The sequence below is a fragment of the Vipera berus genome, assembly GCF_964194415.1.
Source record: "Vipera berus genome assembly, chromosome: 1".
In the NCBI taxonomy this organism is placed as follows: domain Eukaryota; kingdom Metazoa; phylum Chordata; class Lepidosauria; order Squamata; family Viperidae; genus Vipera; species Vipera berus.
In genome coordinates this window covers 37195244-37219789 of record NC_138202.1, presented here as the reverse complement: position 1 = coordinate 37219789, position 24546 = coordinate 37195244, and the positions used below count along the sequence as shown (strand labels likewise).

Below are 24546 nucleotides of genomic sequence, written 5' to 3'. Positions count from 1 at the left end.
CTAAGGGATTCCCTGATGATAACTGCCACTCCCCCGCCCCTCCCATGAGCCCGGGGCTGGTGCAGTACCTGGAAACCTGGCGGGCAGAGGTCAACCAGAGGAACACCCCCCTCTGGGCCCAGCCAGGTTTCCGTGATGCAGGCCAGGTCCGCATGCTCACTCTCCACTAGGTCACGGATGAGGTGAGCTTTGTTAGCTGCGGACCTTGCATTCAGGTAGACCAGCCTTAGCATGGGAGGGTGCGCACCTTTGCTCCCGGGTCCTCCGGGGGAGAACAGAGGGTCGGAGCGTCTCACCGCCTGTACAGAGCGGAGATGACACTCCCGGTGACGATACGGCCCTCTGTCTGTGCACCTTCTGCCATTCCCCACCATCCTAGGGATGGGACGTTTGTCAGTACGCCACTGGGTGTTATCGGCGACTGGTCCTCGTTGTACGCCGTCGCGAACGGCCGTGGGCCTGGCATGCGTTATGGTGGCTGGAAGGCGTGCCTTTCCCGCGCAACCATAGTCTCCTCCCTCCTCCCTCCCTAACCCCACAAAAAACTTAACTAAGAACTTAATCAGGGGCCTCTTGTTGGGCTTATGCTGGAGGCCCCTGACCCTGCCCGGCCATCTCTCGGAGGCCCAGTGGTTGGGCCCGTCATCAAGATTGGATGTGATGCAGGCGGGTCGCACCCAGGAGAGTGGGGAACCCCTGAGGGCGTGCAGTGCTATGCTAGAGTATTGAACAAGCATAGTCATAGGTGGTTCCGGGAAGGCTGTCCCCTGGATGGTGAATTTGCAGGAGGGTCGAGTCGGGTAGGTGCGTATCTGGATCGTCGCCCTGCCACTGCCACTTGGCCGGGCGAACCCCCAGAAGCAGGCCAATCCTCATCCTCTCACGATGGGTTGTGTCTCTGCTTCCGGAGGTGGTCCAGAACGTACTCTGGGTGAGGCATACCCCATAGAGCTCTCACCTCTATGGGGTAGCAGGTGTAAGGCCCAGCCACTCTGCCACTGTGGCTAGCACCCAGGCCCGTTATGTCCTGTGGGGAGAGAATGGGCAAAGATGGGTGAGAGTGGGCAGAAGGCAGGATGGAGGGATCCATTAATTGGCGTCAGCTCCGGTGGTTCAGCCGCCCCAAACAGTTCCCTCCCTGATCCTCTGGGCGTTGTTCCCGGCCGCAGTTCCATGGCCCCTATTGGTAGAGGACCGTCCAGAGCGTGGCCTCCCAGAGGTACGGGAGTCCCTGGTGTCATGCCCCTGGTGTTGCCGTCTCCGATCAAGGTGTCTCGAGGAGGTGGCTCGGGCCGTCGCCTCCATTGTCCAGCGTCTCCTTTGGTGTGAATCTTTCGGAGGCACCGCCGTCCAGGGGCAGCCCACGGTGGTCGAGACGCCGCACCGCTGTTACTAGCGTCTCTGTCAGGGCCTCTGTCAAGGCCCCTCGGAGGACGGTCGACCAGGGCCCAGAGCAGCTGCCTCACCGCCCATGTCTTCGTTGCTGCCGCTACCGTTGTAAGGCTGGTCTGCGGCGTCTCCTTGAGGATTGTTGCAACGGCCGTAGCGGTACAGGGGGCGGGTCGAAGATGCCACGCCGTCAGTGCTATCGCCGCTGTCAAGGCCCCTGGGTGGCGAACGACTAGGCCTGGAGAAGCAGTCCCGGCCGCGGTCGTCTTCGCTGCCGCCTCTTCCACCGCCCAGCTGATCCGCGGCGCCTCCTCTGATCCTCGGAGACGCCGCCGCTGTCCGTTGTTGCTGCTGTTGGTTTCGTTGCCGGCGCCTCCGCCGCACAGCTGATCTGCGGAGACGCTGCCCTTGCCCGGTGATCGGCATCGGAGGAGACCGCAGACCAGGGCTCGCTGGGCTCTCACCGCCGAAGATGCCGCCGCCACCCGGGAGCCGGTCAGGGGCAGAGCAGAGCCTTCGGCCCCTCCTGTATGGCTGCGAGGGCTGCCGTGGTCCAGGGCTGTCGTGGTCCAGGGGCGGGCCTCTCGACGCCGATGCCGCCGCCTCCGCCACCCAGCTGGTCCAGCTGGTCCGCGGCGTCTCCGTCGATAGTCCAGAGACGCCGCCGTCCCCGGGAGCCGGTCAGGGGGCCGGGGCAGAGCAGAGCCTCCGGCCCCTCCTGGATGGCTGCGACGGCTGTCGTGGTCCAGGGGCGGGTCTCTCACCTCCGGCGCCGCCGATGCCTCCGCCTCCGCCACCCAGCTGGTCCAGCTGGTCCGCGGCGTCTCCGCTGATAACCTGGAGACGCCGCCGTCACCCGGGAGCCGGTGGGGGGGCCGGGGCAGAGCAGAGCCTCCGGCCCCTCCTGGATGGCCAGGGGGGGGCCTGGAGACGCCCCGCCGCCACCGCCATCGCCGTTGCCAGGCTCCCTGGATCAACGACCAGCCTGGGGGCTTGAAAATCGTCGCCGCAGCCGCTGCCATCCTTTCCGCCGGGGCCTCCGCCGCACAGCTGATCGGCGGAGGCGCCGCCCTTGCTCGGCAGTTGACAAGCGGCAGAGGCAGGGCGGAGGGTGCTGGCTCCGTTTATAACGGTCGCCAGCGGCCCAGGCGGCGGGGCAGGGATGTCCTGGCACCCCTGCAGTTGTTTCGGGAGGCAGCGGGCGGCATAATTACCCAGCTCATTTGCCCGAAATTCTTGTCCCACCCCAGGGGTCCATTGACGTCCCTGGGGGGCTCCTGGGGGGACGCCTTACTGTTGGGGGCTACGGAGCTCTCCCCAGCGCGTCCGCCATCTTCGGAGCCGGCAAAAAAAAAAAAAAAAATTATTTATTTATTTATTTATTTATTTATTTATTTTTTATTTATTATTGGGACTTATATGCCGCCCTATCTCCCGAAGGACTCAGGGCGGCTAACAACAATAAAATACAATAATACAAAAGTTAAAAAGAAATTAAATTAATATACTCACGTCTATTTCTATCTAATAAAGTAGATCACAGCATGCACTTAAACATAGCTATTTTCACTTCTTTAGACAAATATTCATTCCTTTCAATAGGTCACATATTATCTACTATCTTTCTGATAATGTTTGCATATTTTAAAATTTCTTCAAGTATTTTCCCATACTCACTAGCTTCAAAACAGTGGGTACAACTAAATAATCCAAGCCCCAACCTTTTTATTTATGTGTAATGCATGCAAGGCACATTTAAAAAAGAGCAGGGCTTTGACAGCTGATTACACCTGCCATTTTAAAACCAGTGTTACTCTGGATGCCCTATATAATTTTACTGTTCTATTTTTCTTATTGTTTATGTATAACTTGTAATCATTCACTTCATTTCTCCGACAACCACGGTTACCTTACTTTTCCATACAGTAACTTTTCAGATCAGTAGTTGTGAATCATACAATTTATTTAACAAACATTGTAAACCATTTGGGTTCTCAACCACTATTTTCATACATGTATATTCATGCTCTGGAATATCATGTCCCTAATATTACCCCAAATATTTCTGATACACATCTTCTTACAGTAACTACATTAACAAAGGGACATCACACATCCTTGCCTTACTCCAAAGTCTGTGTTGTATCATTCACTAAGTATAAAATTTGTTTGCATGTATGTTTACTATCTTTACGTACCATTTATATCACATTCAGCAACCATTTTTCAAGTCCATATTAATAGAAAGCATTCCACAATTCAACCTGATTCTGTTTATCATAAGCATTTTTCTATACTAAAAATGTACAATAAACCTTCTCATATTTCTGAATGACCTGCTAAAGACCACTTTCCTTGCTCAAAGAAAGCATAAACAGATTTTCCCACATTTTCCTGACTGTCTCCTCTCATAACCTTTTTGATCAAAATTCTGCCCAAAACCTCTTCAGCCATACTTAGCAAACTCATCCTTCTGCAGTTTTTCCATTGCATTCTTGTTACTTTTCCCTATATAGACTGGAATCATAATGGTATTCTTTCAATGGCCTAGGCACAATCGTCACACACATTAAACAAATTGCTTAGCTATAAACAAATTGGATTACTATTTTAGTCTTCTTCCAATTATATCATCTGCATTTCTAGCTTTACTATTTTTTACTTTTTTATCATTTCCATTCGATCTCTTCCACAATTTCCTCACTTCAATTTCATCACAAATAATTCCATCACATTTATTTTTAATTCTTCACTCTGTTGGATGCTTCTTTTCATCTGAAACATCAAACTGCATTTCAATTGATCATTGAAGTTAAAATGCATGTTTGTTGCCCTCACCATTGTTTATTGGAACAATACATTCAATGTACATTGATGACATTTGTCCTGATTCGTCCTTGTGCTATGCTATAAATTAGGCTGGACTTAATTACTTCTAATGTTTTACTATAATTGTCAAGAAATTATTGGGAAAAATGCATTTGATGCTGTGATTTCTGGAGAGGATGACATGTATATAAATGAGGAATTTTACCAATTCTGTAAAAGTAGAAATGCTATTGACCAATCTGTTCAATGTTCTGGCAGCTACTTTTCAGCCTTTGCTCCATTAGCTCTTTTGGCTATTCTTTGAGACATTACCAGTTTAGTACTGATTAATGCATTCTAGAGAATGCCATAGTTCAGTGCTCCTAGGACCGCATGATTCAGCAGATAAGACTCTATGTTTAAAAAATGTTCATCTGTGATTTTTTAAAAATGTCCCCCACACAGGACCTAACCAATTTAAAGAGTGGAAACTTTATGAGTTTTTCTTTTTTTATTCTCCCTGTTGACAACTCTTAATATAAAACTAGGCCAAGCAAAACCCATGGTTAAATTTTATATGTTCACTTTCCTTATTTATGCTCAATTAGGCTGAGTCAAAGTGAAATTTTAAATATTTACTGTATTTTAGAAAGAAATTTTTATTGCAAAGCTAACTATATGGATTATGACTTACAGTTAAGATGGACCAAGGTTAAATCATATTGAATTCAAAAACTGTTGCCAATATATGCAAACTTCTGTGCCATCCCAAGGGATGTCAGATATCAAAGACTTATTTGGATTATTCTAGGACAGATAAGAAATATCTCCTTTTCTATTTTTACTTTATTTGTGAGTGAAATGGTTGAAGTGATATTGACCCAAGAAATAAAAAGGGAATATTTGATATATAGGGCATGCCAGTTTGGTCTAGTGGTTAAGGCATCAGGCTAGAAAATGGGAGACTGTGAGTTTTAGGTCCACCTTATGCATGAGAGACGGCTGGGTGACTATGAGCCAATTATTCTTACTCAGGCATACTCTCATTGGGAGTACGTTTGCTGCCATGAGTTATTTATAAAAAATAACTAACTAACGAAACTAACTAACTAACTAACTAACTGAACGAACAAACAAACAAACAAACAAACAAACAAACAAACACATAAAATGCAAATCATTTTTCCTATAAAATGTTTTACAAAATCATTTGTAAACCAACTCTAGATACATATCAGAAGACAAAAGTCTATTTGTCAGTTTGAAACAATTTAAACTTAGCATAATGTTTACTTAAAAGAGAAAAGTCCCTTATCTTTCCCAGTTCAGAAGTTCTCTCACTTTTCCTTTTGGCTAAATATGGCATTTATATATTACATTTTCATCTCACCTTTATTTACAATAACATTCTAAACCATATTGTATTGTCTACTCAACCTTATTTGCAACTTACCTATAGACCATGGGTTCCTTTTTAATTTATTGAAATATGCAGAAACCATGCTAGGCAGGATTCATGAACTTCAGGCTTAGCCTTTTCAGTCACAGATATTCATAAAATTTTTCCTTCATCTTGTAGAGCAGGGCTTTTCAACCGGTGGTATGCGTACCACCAGTGGTACGCGAACCCCTGGCTGGCGGTACGCGAGCCCAGCCTAGCTAATTACAGTGGGGGAGGGAACGAGTCAAAATGGAGTCACACAGACTTGGAGATCAGCTGGAGCTACAAAGCTTGCCAGAATCCCCAGGATCTGTGGTGACATGCTAATTGGAGCTTCTGGTGCACCCGGAAGAGAAAAGGAAGAGGGTGGAGAGAAGAAAAAGTATAAAAGGGGCAGACCAGTCTGTTTTCAGAGCAACAGCGAGTGGAGTGGCGAGCGAGGAAGGGTGAGTGAGCAAGTGGTGTGTTTGGAGGGGAAGGGCTAGCAAGCGAACGGCTCCTGCCAAGCTCGCTTGCGGAAAACATACTGCTTGCTACGTGAAGCCCCAGGATCAGCGCCAGGTAGCCCACTGATCCTGGGGCTTCACATAGCAAGAAGCCTATTTTCTGCAAACGAGCTGGGCAGGAGCCCACGATCAGCTGAGCCACGCTCAGAAGTCGTGCTCAGAAACGCTGATCCCAGGCTCCTGCTTGCGGAAAAGAGGCTGCTTGCTAAGTGAGCTGGGCAGGAGCCCAGGATCAGCGTTTCTGAGCGCAACTTCTGAGCGCGGCTCAGCTGATCCCAGGATGCTGCCCAGCTCACTTAGCAAGCAGCCTCTTTTCTGCAAGCAAGTGAGCTGGGCAGGAGCCTGGGATCAGCTGAGCCGCGCTCAGAAGTTGCGCTCAGAAACGCTGATCACAGTCTCCTGCCCAGCTCGCTTGCGGAAAAGAGGCTGCTTGTTAAGTGACAAAGAGGGAGAGAAGGAAAGAAAGAAGGAAGGGACAATGGGAGAGAGGGAGGCACCCACCCCAGTTCCACTCCCCTCCACCAGAGATCCACAGATTCCCCCGAGTGATGAGCTGGCCACGCCCACCCGGCCATTGATCACATGACTTTGGGACACTGAATGTTATAAGTATGAATCAGTTGCCAAGCATCCGAATGTAAATCACATGATCCTGGGGATGCTGCAACAGTCATAAGTGTGAAAAATGGTCATAATTCACTTTTTTCAGTGCCGTTGTAACTTTGAACAGTCACTAAACGAATTGTTGTAAGTCGAGGACTACCTATACTTTATCATTTTTTCCTCTTTTTTGGTCAAGTTTTTGACACCTTGTTGGGTGACTGGTGGTACTCGGATATTACCTTATCCTAAAAGTGGTACAATGGGCAAAAAGGTTGAAAAGCCCTGTTGTAGAGCAGGTGTGTCAAACTGCTGGCCCGTGGGCTGGATGCATGTCACGTGATGTTGCGAGTTTGACACCCCTGGTGTAGAGTGACAGAAGACTTATATATTGAAGCTAAGTATGCCTTTGATTAGAATATTTGCATTGGCAATATTCCATTGCCTTTAGGACTTCCATGGTGAATTAAATTAATTACAGAATGTGGAGAGATATTTGTAATGCAAATGAATATGAAAAGTTGTTTGTAATATAAATAATCAGATTGGACTTTATATAACATTTTGCAAAGGGGTTGAAGCAAGATCAGTTTTAAACCTCAGATACTAGAATAACCCTACCCACTCTCAGTACAGAGTTTAAGTCTGATTTAGAGCAGCTTACATTTACTATACACTGTTTGCAAAAGCAGCGTAGTTGGTGCTGCTGATTCTGTCATTGGATGCACACAAGAAGACAAAACCCTATTTTCTATTTGAAACAATTTAATCCAATTATACCCTGAACAGATGCAATAATGGAAAAGAAAATTTTCTGTGCTCCCAACAACATGGCTTCATTGTCTCAAAAGAGAATGAATATATTTACTCCAGGTCTTTATTTAAGTACTCAGCTTTACTATGGGATATTTTGCCAACTGGAGAAATTGTAGCCACCTCATGTGTGTGTTGGCTACATGTGCAGAATTACATTAGGAATGGTCTTTATTAACTGGCCTCTTCTTCTACACTAAGTTACCACTAACACACAACACCAGTGCTTCTTTTTAAAGCAATTGTGCAAGCTGTTTAGAGTCAAAGTGAATGAAAAAGTACTCGTAGAAGTTCTTATAATAAAACAAATATGATTTCTTAAAATGTCTGTATTCAGGCTACCACTAAGAAAAATAAGGGCAGAACAAGCATGCATAAATTCCCCCTATGATGCATGAGCTCCTCCTTGCAGCTGTTGGAGCAGCAGGGCAAAACAAAACAAAATCAGATTCAAAGAAACCAAGTTTATGAATGCTTGTGCAATATGTATTCCTGAGCAATTCAGCCATAGCCCAGCATGGGTGTGGTCTGGTGGGAAGAGGAAGAATGGTTTCCACATCTGTTCTATTCACCTGGCCCCTGCATGATCGTATCCTTTGACTTCTCAGATACCTTTGTATTTACCTTTATATTTATTAGAACACAGAATAATACAGTTGGAAGGGACTTGGAGGTCTTCCTAGTCCAACCCCCTGCTACAAGCAGGAGCCCTATACCACTCAGGACAAATGGCTGTCCAGTCTCTTCTTAAAAACCTCCAGTGATGGAGCCCCACAACTTCTGGAGGTAAGCCATTCCACTGATTAATTGTTCTGGCAGGAAATTTCCCCTTATTTCTTGGTTGGATCTCTCTCTAATAATCTTCCACCCCTTAGTTCTTGTCCTGCCCTCAGGTGCTTTGGAGAATAAGTTGATTCCCTCTTTGTGTCAGCCCCTCAAGTGCTGGAAGACTACTATCATATCAGTCCTAGTCCTTCTCCTCATTAAACTAGACATATGTAGTTCCCTCAAACATTCATCATATGGTTTGACCTCCAGTCTCCTAATCATCTTTATTGCTCTTTTTCACACTGTTTCTAGATCTCAACATCTTTTTGCACTGTGGTGACCAGAATTAGATGCAGTATTCCAAGTATGATCTCACCAGTGCTATATAAAGCAGTACTATCACGTCACATGCTCTTTTTGGGCAGCTGCAGCACACTGCTAGTTCATACTTAAGTACATGTTTCTTAATTACTCTTTTTTTTGGTTAAAACCACTGCCACCACCAGTGACAGATTTTCAGGACTGAAGATTCCAATTTTGGATGCTTTTAAATGTGCAGATAATTTGCCATTCAATTGCATTAGAACTGAGAACTGGCAACAAAGCTAATCTTTCAAAAATCCAAATCCACTGCGGTTCAAGACTTTCAACACTTGAATATTCAGGATGTCATTTTCTCTAGAGAAAATATTATCTTGAAATATAGCAAGAAAGTATCAATGTGGTGCATACTGAGAAACTATCATGGATGTCTCTGTTCTTTGTACTCCAAATAAAAATGGTAATACTGTGGTGGGAAGTGGGGAAGGAAGAGGAGAATGCTTCATTCCAATTTGGCATTAAAAATTAAAAGGGTGCCCACTGGGACACATTGTAAGGGTTGTATGGACCATAAGTTTCTGGGGTTGAAAAACGTTCATTGACTTAACAGACCACTGCACGATCAACTGCAAGATTATTTAAAAATGTCAGGAATGGAACAGCCTGGTAGCTCTGAGCTAAATGGCTGCTCTGGGCAATTACCAGATGCTGGAAGGGAATGGACATGCCAAGCCATGCAGCCGATCAAAACTGGAGCTGCTCCTAGAATGGAACATCTGCTCTGAAAGGCTTAGTTTTGAACTGAAGCTGGAAAACACAGGCATGGGATACATTTGTAAAGTGCTGGGAGTAAGAAGAAGATAATAGCATTCATTTGTACAATCAAGAAGTGACGGGCCTGTACTAGGGATGGGCCAGACAGAAAGCACAACTTTGCCCTAAATCAGCCTAAACTGATGCCCTCTAGTTACTATTTATAACAACTCCACTACTTTAGCTATTGGTTTTGTTGTCTAAGGATGGCGGTAAGTTAGCCCAACATTTAGAAGGTACCAGTTCAAGAAAGCTGCTTGTAGACAGATGTCAGGCTAAAAGCTCTTATATTCAGAAATGGAAGTATTACCGTTTCCAGTCCTTGCTATATAACAAGTGGCACTGTTAATGGAGATTGCACTAAATAAATATCTCTATTGCATATTTGTTACATATATAACAGAACAGTGGCGTAGCGTGGGTTGTCAGCACCCGGGGCAAGGCAAGTAATTTGCGCCCCCTAACCGCACCGCACGCCTGGCACCCCCCTCCACAGTGGGCGGCGACCTGGCGGCTCGGATCGGATTCGCACAGCCAGCACTGCAGTGAGAGAGAGTGAGTGAGCCAGGCAGGGGCAGAGAGCTGCGAGTGCGAGCGCGCCCCCCCAGATGTTGCGCCTGGTGCGGCCGGCCCCCCCTGCACCCCCCACGCTACGCCACTGTAACAGAATAACAGATTTGAAAGGGGCCTTGGAGGTCTTCTAGCCCAACCCCTTGCTCAAGCAGGAAACTCTATACTATTTAGATAACTTCTGAAGAAGGCATTCTTCTTGAATTTGACAAATTCTGGTCCTTGATCATCCAATGAGCTTTTGTATAGTACAAACAGTTCTCTCTAAGGTACTGAGAAAATAAAAGGAGGAAGAAGGTCATAGCAGTGAGGAAACTGAACTTACTGAAATCAAACTGAAAGTAATAGTGATTTGTTATTCAGTTTTAGGGAGGTAATCAATATCAAATAATAGTATTTATTTCTTAATCTGGAACTCAGCACAGAGTGTTTACAGACTCCATTCATAATAAATTTGATAACATACAGTGTGTCCTCATTTAGCAGCTGTCTTGCACAGTGATCATCTGTAGTTATGACAGTGATGAAAAAGTAATTTTGCGACCAGCCATAGCATTTATGACCTTTAAAGGTATGTAAAACAAAGAAAAAACTGAAGTAAGTTCATAAGCACAGTCGTGGTTTCACTTAATAATTGCTTCCCTTAGTGCCCAAATAGCTGATCCCAATTGTGATTGCTAAATGAGGACTACTTGTATTAAGCAGCTGTTGTCTGAAGTTGGTCAAGAATTAAAAAGCACACCTAAGAGAGGTCAGGAGGAATGTGTTCCTGGTAAAAAACCATGAGTTCTTGGAGGTAGAAAACTAGTCAGAATAATTATGATGAGCTTATTCAGGAATACATTTTTCCTGTTGAGAAATTATACAATTAGGGATATGAGAGAATTTGCAAGAATTTATTCTATGCAGCTTGATTTGTGTAATTACTAATTCAGGTTAGAGTTCCTTCAAAATACTGTGAAATATCTGTTTATTATTTTTGACCGTTCTATACCTTCAGGTTATGTGATTGAGGGACAGTTATTTTGATCCTTAAATAACTGGTTTATATGGTCCACTAAATGATTATTTGACATTAGGAATTCCCTTTAAGTGTGAACAGGCTAGAATTAAGTATGTACTGTTTGTGTAATAAATTTCTTCAGCTGTTGTACTTCGTCACAATCTCCTAAATTTTTGAACAAAAGTTGCACCTGCAAACTGTAAGACTAACTCTCTCTCCACCCCCATCTGTTTTAACAGACTGAAGTATGTTCAGGTTTCAGTTTATGATCCTATATTGCATATGACGTGTCATGACATATTGTGACTTTTTTCCCATTGCCAGCAATGGGGTGGGTACAGTTTTGGCGTGACGCATCCGGCCCATGGGCTGGCAATTTGACACCTCTGCTATATTGTAAGCATCATTACAAAAGCTTCACAGGAAAGAGGAACCCAATCTCTTCCACTTCTTCTTTCCCAGTCTATTCACCCAATTTCTGTGAAATCCTTAATCAGGTATACTTCCAAAATAAGAGCCAGCTGGGAGATGCAAGTATCAAGTCACCCATTTTCAGTTGGTCAAGGAAAGTGCTAGTAAACATATACTCTGGGAACAGCTGAGGATTTGTGTTATTTCCATGAATGCATTTTGCTTGACAGATAGAAACAAGAAGATGAAAGTATGTTATCACTGTGGAGAAACTCAAAGAGGAAGGCCTAGCAAAAAAATATAGTCATTAGAAGCATCACTGAAGTATTTATTCCCAAAAGAAGGAATATTATGGAAATCCCACATTTTGGCAAAGTGAAAATAAAGTTGTGGGTTTGGTTTCTTTCTAAAATTACATTTGGAAGGACATTTTAAAAAAAAGAACAGGGACAGTAATGTCTATAGCAAACCACAGTACTGCAAAAATGAAGACATATGCACATCATCACACAAATGCTTCCTTTATGTACTTGCATCCCAGTGTCTGATGCAAGTATGTAGGTCACAGCATTTGCACAGTTACATAGTCATATTTACCGTTTGGCCCTCTTCCCCCCTCTGTTCCCTCCAAAGCACCTGAAAGCAGGACAAGAAGCAACGGATGGAAACTAGTCAAGGAGAGAAGCAACCTAGAACTAAGGAGAAACTTCCTGACAGTTAGAACAATTAACCAGTGGAACAACCTGCCTCCAGAGGTGGTGAATGCTCCAACACTGGAGGTTTTTAAGAAGAGACTGGACAGCCATTTGTCTGAAATTATTATTATTATTATTATTATTATTATTATTATTATTATTATTATTATTATTATTATTATTATTATTATTATTATTATTATTATTATTTATTGCATTTATATACCGCCCTTTCCCTGAGGACTCAGGGCGGTTTACAGGGAGTTAAAAATCAACCATACAAAAGTTAAAAAACCAATTTAAAAAAGATTAAACCAACCCTGTACAATTAAAACCCCCAATTAAAATAAATTTCTCCTCAGCCTGGGCCCGAGAGCTCAAAGAGCCAGGTCTTCAGGCCCCGGCGGAATGATCGGAGGTCGGGGGCAGTCCTCAGCTCCACTGGCAGCTGGTTCCAGAGGGCAGGCGCCCCCACTGAGAAGGCCCTATCCCTGGGTGTCACCCGCCGGCAATCTCTTACCGGTGGGACCCTGAGCAGACCCTCCCTGTGGGAGCGCACTGGGTGAAGGGCATTTGATGCCGGCAGCAGGTGTTCCCTCAAATACCCCGGACCCAGGCCATGTAGGGCTTTATAGGTGATAACCAGCACCTTGAATTTCACCCGGAGGGCAACCGGAAGCCAATGCAGCTCGCGGAGTAGAGGTGTTACATGGGAGTATTGGGAGACCCCCATTACAACTCGCGCGGCCGCATTCTGCACCAGTTGAAGCCTCCGAGTGGTCTTCAAGGGCAGCCCCATGTAGAGAGCGTTACAGTAGTCCAAACGGGAGGTCACAAGCGCATGAGTAACTGTGCGTAGGGCGTCTCGGTCCAGATAGGGACGCAACTGGCGCACCAGGCGAACCTGTGCAAAAGCCCCCCTGGTCACGGCTCCTATGTGATCTTCAAAATTGAGTCGTGAATCCAGGAGGACGCCCAAGTTGCGAGCCCTATCAACGGGGGGTAACACCTCACCCCCCATCGTTAGAGGTGGAATAACCTGGTTAGCCCGAGATGCCGATATGCACAGCCACTCAGTCTTGGCGGGATTGAGACGAAGCCTGTTTCTCCCCATCCAGACCTGAACCGCCTCCAGGCACCGGGACATCATGGCAAGGGCATCACTGGGTTGGTTCGGGGTGGAAAGAAAAAGTTGGGTATCATCAGCGTACTGATGATACCCCACCCCGAAACCACGAATGATCTCGCCCAGCGGCTTCATATAGATGTTGAACAGGAGAGGCGAGAGAACCGACCCCTGAGGGACTCCACAAATGAGAGGCCTCGGGGCGGATCTCTGCCCTCCCGTCAACACCGACTGCGAGCGGCCCTGGAGGTAGGAGGAGAACCACCGTAAAACGGTGCCTCCCACTCCCAACCCCCTGAGACGCCGCAGCAGAAATGGTATAAGGTTTCCTGCCTGAGCAGGGGGTTGGACTAGATGACCTCCAAGGTCACTTCCAACATTATTATTATTATTATTATTATTATTATTATTATTATTATTATTATTATTATTATTATTATTATTATTATTATTATTATTTTCATGAACAAGGAATCTTAAGGCATATGTTGACAGATTGATAGTATGGTTAGTGCTAATGATACCAAGCCTCATAGGTAGTTCATAGACATGTGGAAGACAGTACTATATCTTAACTAGAAATATATTAAATAACTTGCCTATGGAGATTCTCAGTCTTCCAGGTCATAGTTATATCCCAAAGGCGATTTTTCACAAGGCAACTGGACTTTCTTATTTTTGTTTGAAGATGTTTTGGTTCTCATCCAGTCAGTCAGAGCTGAAGAAGCTTCTTGGATGCAAAACGAAACGTCTTCAAAGAAAAACAAGAAAGTCCTGTTGCCTTGTGAAAAATCGCCTTTGGGATACTAAATAACTTGTAAACTTTTGTGCTCCATCTACTTCACACTTGCTAAATTTTGATGGACAATTCATGCTCATTGTTCTAATGATTCTTTATGTCAGACATGGATTGGGAAGTTCTTCAAGCAGAGATCATCAAATAGATGACTGTAAAAATGACTACGGTATAAGGAATACTCACTTGGTATTGAATGATGTCCCTCTCCTGAATTAGAACTAGTAAAGGTAAAGGTAAACATTCCCCCGCGCATGCGTGCTAGTCGTTTCCAACTCTAGGGGCCGGTGCTCATCTCCGTTTCAAAGCCGAAGAGCCAGCGCTTGTCCGAGGACGTCTCTGTGGTCATGTGGCCAGCATGACTAGGCGCCAAAGGCGCACAGAACGCTGTTACCTTCCCACTGTAGTGGTCCCTATTTTTCTACTTGCATTTTTATGTGCTTTCGAACTGCTAGGTTGGCAGAAGCTGGGATGAGTAACAGGCGCTCACTCTGTTACAAGGCACTCGAGATTCGACCCGCCAAACTGCCTACCTTCTGATCGACAAGCTCAGCGTCCTAACCCACTGAGCCACCGCGTCCCTTGAATTAGAACTATGTATATATAAAAAAGACAATTGAAAATATTAGATTCATAATTTTTTTCCCCTCTATTGGTTTCTTGTTGCATGTATCTAGGATATTATGATATATTATGATAAGAAAGCAACTGTCCTAAAACCATGCTTTATTTATATCTCATTTTTTCCTCATAAGAATGTACATGACAGATCTTCCCTAATTCTATCCCCACCATAGGCTGATAAGGCAGGCTGGGTGAAAAACAATGACAAGCTATCCAGTGAGCCTCAATTGTGAAGGATGTAGAAATAATCCTGTGTACAGGGACAGAATGAATGAGACAATAAGGGAGGAACTGCAGGAATGGTTACAGAATCCCGAGAAAGAAGAAAATGTGAGAAAGAAACTCAAAATAACTCTGCTTTCATTTTGTTTCATATAAGGGCATAGAAAAAGTTGAATAGGCCTTCAAGATTTTAATATGCTACCATATGTCATTAAGGCACCTCCCTTCCCTACTGGTTTCTTGACTGACCTTCCTCAGTGTGCTCACAGTAGTTGAATGGAGACTAAGTCTACTAAGTCTTCCTAGTCCACATCCAGCACTTCAACCCCTACAATAAGTTATTTTAGAGAAAGTTTCATAATATATACCTACTTAAACTGTTAATGGAAATAGAAAATTTACTCATGGATTGTATGACTTGTTTGTTTTTCTTCTCCAGCTGCGTTAGCAGCTCAAATTTTTCAGACCCAGAGACTATTTTGGGCCACAGAAGTGTCTGATGGTGGTTATATTTGGAGTGTGGAAATCCCTTGAGACTGTTTAAAAGCTATATAATTACTGTCATTCAGGGCATACTAGAAGAGGTCAGTTGATATCTACAACAATATTATTAAGACCAACATGGGGCATATTTTTTCATTTTCTCCCTTCTTTCATTTATACTTTATGCTTGGGTTGTCTTCTATCACTATTTCCATTAGCAAACTTGGTACTCTTCAGGGAGAACACATAATATAGCAAGGGGAAAATATTCCCATGATTCATCAAATTCCTAGGCATGTCAAAGTAGAACATCAACCACAGACCATAAACACCCACACACCCAGAATAAGCCAATAGGAATAGAGTAGGCTCAATACCATAGCTGCTAGAAGCCATAGTACGTTTAAGTATCAACTGAGAAAAATGGAAATGTGGGAGAAATGAAAAAAGGAAAAAAAACCTGCTAAATAAAAGCAAAGGAATAGCAGCTAAACAGGAAATAGCTTTACAAAACCCAGACAGGAAGAATGCTGGAGTAATGGAGAGTTGTAGCAACAATATCCCATTGCATCATGCTAACTAGCATTATTACTGTCCAATGGATATTTGGCAAATAAGAAATAGGCACAACTGAATAGCCTTCATCATTAAACAGATACAAATAAGGGAAGATGTCTCTTAACCAGATGGCTGTTAAAAATGAGAAATATTGTGTAGCATCGTGTTGTAAATGTCAGTAATGTCTAGCAACTTATTTTTACAAATGGAATAGAAACAATGTGAGATCTTTGATTTTTTTTAATTTGCTGAATGAACTACCACAAGATGTCTGCCTTTCCACCATTTTTTCATATTTGTTAAGCACTGGTATTTATCTCTAGTAAACTAAAATTCATAGAATTTTCTGGTTTCTTTATTAAGATTTCCCTTTCCTCCAGGAATTCAAGGTGGTGTGCATATTGCTTCTCCAATCTGAGGTCATTAACTCTTCCCATCCACACTGTATAATTTTTTTCTCCTTTCCCAAGTTGGTTTCAGAGTTATGAATATAAGCTTAATGCATGATAAATTAAAGACAAAGATAATCTTCACAATCTGACTGCATTAGTATTTGAATGAGTATTTAACCCCAGGCACATCCTGCAGTGCACTTTGGGGATGCTCACATCTAATTGTATTTTGTTGTACAAACTGCATGGTGGGTTAAGGTGGGAGAAAGTCTTAACTTTCATAGCCCATCAACAAAGTACATACAAACAATAATTTCAAAGTAAGAGGGAGGAGTTTGGTACATAAATGTGGAATATGCATGGGATGGGTTGGGAAGCTTTAATGTAGTAGCTTGAAGAATGTGGTCTCTCTTCCATAGGCTTGAACATATTTAATTATAACATTTCCCAAACAAATTCACGTACAATTATCTGTTTCAGGTGGTGTTAGTGCTGCAGTAGGTTATCCATTGGATACAGTAAAGGTACGTCAGCCAGTCTCTTAAAAGTACTATTTTGTGTATAATCCCTACCACATGGCAAACTGTATAGGTCTCTTCTTTGTGACTAAGTTAACACTTTGTTTAGCTGATCCTTTGCTTAATAAACTATATTTTACAATCCACAGTGACTGGGTGCACATAGAGTACCATGTCAAAAGCAAACAAATCATATAATGGCTTAGTTCATTGTGTACAAGTTTTTTAAAAAAATTCAGGTAAAAGCTCTTGGGTGAGTTAAAGAATTTAGCAGGAAGATTTCCAAAATTCACCCTCCTAATCCCATTGGTGCTTCAGAACCATAGTAGACAGTTACAGCTCTGTTACTTGCAGTTAACCGACCCATACATGACCCTGGGTTTATAAATTGAATTATAAATCCTCCCCCCTATCCTAGATTTACACAACATGCTAGGCCACAATGTGGATGGCTACTTGAAAATGTGCTTGGCTGATTTAGTGTGTTGCATAAATACTGCTTGAGCTATAGATCTCCACTTTTCTTCTTCAAAAACAAATGTTCTGCACCTTTAATATAATGTTCCTGTTCTTATTGTTTGTAAACAAAATGTATGTCTCATAACATGCCCAATTGTGGTACTTCTGTTTATACATTTGATGTGTATAGTGGATTGCTTTACTTTGCTTTGGTAGGTGAGAATTCAGACAGAAGCACACTATCGTGGAATATGGCATTGTATGAGAGAGATATATAGAACTGAAAAGGTATGTATCTAAGAATAGTACCTATAATTAGCATGATCAAAGAATCCATTTTTTTTGCTTTATTACCTCTTAAAAAGCCTGACAATATTCACAAGAAAAATCTATAGATTTGTATGCAGTTCCAAACAATTTTAAAAATTAGCAGATTCATTCTACAGCTGAACACATGCCAGGTGTAGGGAACTTTTCCTCAATTACCTTTAGACTTCCGTTCCCATCAACTGCAGCCAAGATGGCCAATGATGAGGCATTATAGAAGTTGTAGTCCAAAATGTCTAAAGGCCCCCAAATTTACTAAATGTAATTTCTTACAGTGTAATGTGTAGCCACATAGAAAGAATATAAGATTTGTCTAAAAGGAATGTTTTACCTCGCTGTTTTTAGTGACTTTCTATTTAGCCATTTAGCTATTTAGCTTGGGTCTATCAGCCCAATTCATGTCACAGGGTTGTTGTGGGAAAAATAGGAGGAGGAAGGAGTATTGTGAGTGTTCACTGTGTTATTTATAAAAATAATAAAAGTGGGAAATAGAGTAATATAAAATAATTATGTGTGCCTACAGCTTTTTTTTTAACCTTGCTTAGCAACAAAATCTGAAACTATTAGGTTATACTCACTTTGTTGCTTGCAAGGAATCTTATGCTTTTTATTTTATTCTAAAAAGGTATTTTGCTCGTTTTTCTTTTCCATTCAGGTGCCAGGTTTCTTCAAAGGGATTTCAATGACAGTTTTAATGGCATCACTGATTTCATCATTTTCATTTGGAATCTATAAAAACCTCCTTTATGGTATCTGTAGATTACGATATGGCTCTGCAGACAGAAAACCATCAAAAGTGGATATATCTTTTGCAGGTTGTGTTACTGGAGCTGTCCGGGTAGGTTAAAAGATAAAATAATATGGGGTGAATCTATCTGTGTGCTGAGGGAACAGGATTTGTCAGCATCTCCTATTTATCTCCAAAGGTTTAGAAGTGAGTGAACAATCTGTGGTCCCAAGTTCCTTTTTGTGGCCTCTGAGCACTGTAGTTTCCAACTGTTTAGATGCAGAGAAACTACTAAAGCTCCATTCTAAACTCTAAAATGCATGTAATATGTTAACTTCCCTAAAACTGAACTAAATCAGAAAAACCCTTGCCCTTCTCAGGTATATGATCCAACTTTTTCAGTGTGAACCTCTCACACACACCCTGAAATATTAAGCAGGTCCTCCCTGCTACTAAAATGTTGCCTATTCCTCTAGGCCAGGGGTGTCAAACTGCCGGCTCACGGGCTGGATGCATCATAGCGAAACTGCGTCTACCCCATTGCCGGCAATGGCAAAAAAGTTGCGATATGTTGTGACACATCACATGACATTGGGAGTTTGACACCCTTGTGTCTGTTACAGAAAATTTTCAGAGCAGATATTCCAAATGATTGGAAAATATAGGAATATATTTTGATCAAAGCATCAGATATGATACATGAAATTGAGGTAAGGTCTTCCAGGTTCTGGGCAGCAAGATCTGATTCTAATATATATCCTAACTCTAATCTATATTCTAACTCTCTTAATTATATGCTCTAGGTTGTGCTAATATCACCTGCAGAAATAGCCAAAGTAAGACTGCAGATCCAGAAAGAGCCACATTCCTTAATAGGATCATCTCATCCCTTTGACTTCAGACCTAAGTATCAAGGTTCTTTGCATTGTTTGAGGACAATAGTGAAAGAAGAAGGCCTTGCAGGTCTGTACAAAGGATCTTTGGCTCTGTTGGGCAGGGATTGTCATTCATGTGGAGCATATTTTCTCACCTACTCTGTCCTGTGTGACTGGCTTACTCCAACCGGTAAAAACAAACCAGGTATGTGCATTAAATGGGAATCATCTGTTTCAGAAGCTTTGGATGTCTGTCTTGCCTGTTGTGTCATGACAGCTTGACATGTATTCATTTTTACCTTGCATTTTTTTTGTCACCCTGTGGTATACAAACTTTTTAAAGCATCATTAAGGATACTGCAGGTAGAATATTTCCACCTTTTGAATAAAGGCTGTCTTCCCTCAGATGTCTGCCAGAATTTACACGGCCACGCATTTTTGCACTAGGGATGATTTCAGAGAGGTGTAGGCTCGATGTTCCTCTGCCTGATCCCAGATATTGCAAATTCTCATGTTCAGCTTACACAGAGTTAAATGAAGCAATTTGTCAGGATAACTCTTGGAGAACTTCTTCTTTATATTTAATTTTAGTCCCATTTTTCCACTATGCTCCTTGATTTTTATAAATAGATGTTGCAAATCCTTTGCATATAAAACAAGGTAAAATAAGCTTAATGATAATTCACATAAATTACACAGGTTGTGTAACATACTTAAAGTGCTTGTTACAAAATTCTGTTTGAACTCTTATGAAACTGGTTGACAGAGGCTGTGTCCTCTGATGTCATTCACCAGCTTTTCCTGGATAAAAGGATTTTTTAAAGCTTTGCTTCTTGAATGTACGGTAACTAATGCTGTGCATTCAAATTTTAAATTATTAAATATGCATATATTGTGCAAAAGTTTATAATTTATTGTAAAAGTTGACATACAACTTTAAGTTTCTGTATCAACCCATTTCTGAAACAGCAAGAATTGTGCAAGGATTTTTCAAATGGTGATTTATTTTTTTTATCATTTTATGACTTGGTGAGAACAAAGGGAAGTTGTATGAAGTGGTATATAGATAAGGTAGAAGCATGGATGATTTACAAGCCTAGAAAAGTTTGAAGGGCTTTATTAAATGGTGTTGATCTAAACTTGGTTTAGCTGTTTTGGCCTAATATTGTTTACCAGGAAAGGGAATGGTGTGAAGGATATGTACATGCTCAATAAGTCTGGAAAGAAGGGATGAAAAAGATAAAAAGAAAAGAAAAGACAAATCTTGAGACAGCAGCCTTCATCACCCCTCCTTAATTCTGTGGGTGATTGCCAAAATCATATTAGGTCTTAAGTAGAGAGTACCCTAAAGTAAAAAAAAAAAAGGATTTGTGTATTACTGTGCAAAGAAGCTCTCATCTATGAAAGTGGAAAGGTATAATAAATACAGGAGTATCCATCTTTCTGAATACGAGGCATAGAAAATGATTATTCATTATGGTAGGAAAATGAGTTAAGATTTCTTTTTGCTTGCCTTAAGGGTTTTCTTTTGGTTCAATATCCTTGCTTGACCAATACAATTTGTCAGAAGAATAATAAATAATAATTTAATTTGTATTTGAAATTGCATGGGAAGTACGATGGTAAAAGTGTGAACTCAGATTGCTTCCCACTATTATTACTTTCACTAATAGGGTTGCAGGGTCATTCTGGGGTCAAGTATCTTATAAACAAACAAATAAATGAACAAATAAATATTACAGCCCACCCTCTTCCTACCTATTGCCCTCCAAATTACCGATTACCAGAATTTCTAGCCAGTATTCCCAAAGCACTGAGGAAAAGCTGATATTCTGGCTAACAACTTCTTGTAGTGGATTACAAAAGTGTAATAAAGTTTTATTTAAGGTAAAACTATAACAACTTGAGCCTTGAAGAAAATACCTGTTTTCCCCTCACTGGAATGTTGCCTTGCAGGAAAAAAAACCCCCTAATAATCTGGCTCTCACACTACATTTAAATTTACATTGTAAACAGATTATTCAAGTCTGTGACACAATCCTGTACCTTAATTTAACAGAAAGTCATAAAAATCAAAATGAGATGAAGACAGTGAACTTTATTTGGAATTTTTCAGAGAACAACTCAGTCCAGTGAAGGTAGTATTTGAAGAGGGAGGGAAACTACTATCACATGCCTACTTAAAAAGGGGAAGGATGATGATTAATAGAATTAGAGAACTTCTTGAATGCCTCTTCTTGTGTTTCACAATAGGAATGTCAGCAGTGGTGGGATTCAAATATGTGAACAACCAGTTCTCTGTGTGGATGCCACTTCCGGAAGTCCATTCTAGGCCCGGGCAACAAAAAATTAGCTACTGGTTCTGCCAAAGTGATGCGAACCAGCTGAATCCCACCACTGAATGTCAGGCATTTTGGGCATGAACTATGGAAAGCAGGTCAAAAAGGCATTATGACATTTTTATTTTAGCTATGCCCTTTTCTCTAATAGTCTTAATATAAGATACATGACATGAAGAGTTATATCAATGTAGCAAAGTATCTCAAATTCTTAATATTCAGATCTGGTTATAAGTGGTTACTCTATAATGTGTTTAAATATGGTTATTTATATGGTCTGTCCCAATATCCAGGATTCAGAGGGGCCAGCCAGATGACCTTGAAAAATGTTTGATATCCTCCATGAATTTCTTTAATTTCTTTTTGACAGCCATATTAGGCTACTATCATCAAATTCTGTAGTCACACATTTCATAATTCCTGTGTGTGTACATGTGTGTTTTTGTGTTAGATGGAGTTTAATTTGATAATGAGGACTGAAGGTCTTGGCTTGGGAAAACGACACAGTGACTCATGTTTTGCCTTGAAGTGATATTTTATGAGGATTATATTAATTTACATAGTGCTTTATTTACCCAAAGGAAGATGACACTGAGTTTGAGATGATTCTCTCTCAAAAAAGAAGACAAAAAACAAAAACAAAAAACTTGTCAAACTTCACTACTTTTATTTTCAGCCAATATAAGAAATCCTCCTATGTTAAGGTGGGAAAAATGGCTTTCTTTGAGGTACTTATAGTAGTGTTAATAGAAAGTTTGAGATATCTTTTTTACCAACATTTGAATTTTTAATAATTTTGGAGTATTAATGATAACTTACACTATTTATACTTATGTTTACAGACCTGTGGGCTGTGCTTTTATCTGGGGGCTGTGCTGGTGTTCTTGCCTGGGGTACAGCAACCCCAATGGATGTCATAAAAGCCCGAATGCAAGCAGATGGTGATGGACAGCGTAAATATACTGGACTAATGCATTGTGTCAGAGACAGCATAAGGGAAGAAGGAGTAAGAGTTCTTTTTAAAGGCCTTGGACTAAACTCGCTTCGTGCATTTCCTACAAATATGATGATATTCTTAACTTATGAAGTTGTTCTTAGGCTTGGGGAACATTTGGAGAAATGAAGATTTTATTTCAGCATCGTTCTACAGTATAAGTGGTTGCCTATTTTTAAAGCCAATTTATTTAAATACTTTTTCAGAAAACCCTTGTGATGATAAATTATCTTTATGTTTGCAAATCTCAGAACTGGATGTGTGCATTAAACTTTATTAAACTTTATTCCTCTCAATAGTTGTTTTTTTGCGTGGGGGGGTACTTGTGTAGCCTGAGGGGAAAGAATTAGGATGCTTTTATTTTATGAACCATAATTGTGAACAAGTTAGAATGAAGTTCACATTGTTAGAATGTGTTACATTTAGCAAACAAACAAAAATGACTAGGAGCTGAAGGCCTGCTGTAGCTCATTCTTTTAATCAATCCAAGAGGGTCAGAATTGTAACTCAGTCTTGACTATATTTACTTTTGGCTAAACATGTTTTTATAAATGACTCCTTGAAGATTAAAGACACTGTTAAAATAAGATAACATTTCAATTGTAGTCTACATCTCATCTAAGCTTAAAAATCATTGGTGGGGAGGAAGGGTTTGAACACATTTAAACAATAACTATGTTGCCAACTTTATTCATTATGAAATACTGACAACTAGCCTCCGTGTCAAAGGATTGTTTCTCAATCCAAATAGTACGCTAGTTCTTAAACACATTTTGGGACTATAAAAATTGGGTATTTTTTTAAAATAAAAAGTTTTGTGTTATGTGTTGTATTTGTCTTGATTGTGTCTCAATCAATGAATAAAGTCACCTTTACCACTATGGTTCACCCTTCCCCTCTCTCGCCGTATTTAGTCTCAGAAAAGGAGGGAATTGAAGTACCCAAGAAGGGTATAAATAAATTCAATACCCAGGAATGGAAACTTCTGTATATCAGTTGCTCACCCATTATGAACTCTTGAACTGAATACTCAGAATCGCCCCAACTCAGGGACCCCGTTTCTTTGGCCTAAGACCTAGGATATAAGTAAATTGCCAAATCTAAAAATCTGGTCATGGAAAATAGAAGCATAAAACTTCATGGCTTGGGAAATGCTAGCAGTTGTTGTTAGCTTACAGATTCAAGAAGGAAAGAAGTGAAACAAAGTAACAGGTTGTAAAACAGCATTTAATTGTTTTTACTGATTACAATTGATTAGCATAAGATTCAAAGGTGCAAAATGGAAGAAAGAAGATCCTCTGGTTTTATGGCTCATCTGCAAACGATAGTCCAATAGGGCTCTGGTCTCTGATAAAAATTGGTTTGGTCCTATGGTTGTGACTCTCTGTACAGAAAGGCTCCCACAAAAAATGTCAGCACTTGATTGGCAAAAGAAGACTCTGTTGAAATAATATCCCTTGCCACTCCATCCGAAAGATATCTAACTAGCAAAAAGGGCTAATTAAGAACCCAATTGTGAGAATGTCAAATTAATATTGTAGGATTTTAAAATGAGAATGTTTTTTTCCCTTTTTCTAAAAAGTTGTGTTTTTTTAAAACAATTTGCCTGAATTTATGACCTTTTTTCCAATTACAGTACCTACCATAAGGTCTTTCCAACTCTTTCAGAGCATAGGACCTGTTAAGTTAAAAACAATTCCCACAACCCCTGATGAATAGGCAAAGTTCTAGCGACAGAAAATCGGCTGTGAACATTTTTTTTTGCCTTTAGTCTCTCATATATTGTAATTCCAAGAAGTTCAACATTTTCATGTTGAAAAGCCCCATCCTAGAGCAGTGTTTCTCAACTGTGGCGATTTTAAGATGGTTGGGGAATTATTCTAGGAGATGAAATGCTACCCAGGGGCACTCTGTATCTATCAATGCTCTACAGTATTAGCATCTACTGCTCCTGAAGGAGAAAGCATT

At 41.4% G+C, this 24546-nt stretch overlaps 1 protein-coding gene across 1 annotated transcript; it reads left to right on the top strand.

The window, feature by feature from the left end:
• Positions 1 to 16853: 16853 nt before the first annotated feature.
• Positions 16854 to 22858, top strand: SLC25A47 (solute carrier family 25 member 47). Its single transcript, XM_081314210.1, has 5 exons — positions 16854 to 16863; positions 17533 to 17604; positions 18299 to 18481; positions 19174 to 19450; positions 22427 to 22858. Exons 2-5 carry the CDS (start codon positions 17578 to 17580, stop codon positions 22705 to 22707), a joined length of 768 nt encoding a protein of 255 aa, XP_081170336.1. The 5' UTR covers positions 16854 to 16863; positions 17533 to 17577; the 3' UTR covers positions 22708 to 22858.
• The last annotated feature ends 1688 nt before the right edge of the window (positions 22859 to 24546 follow it).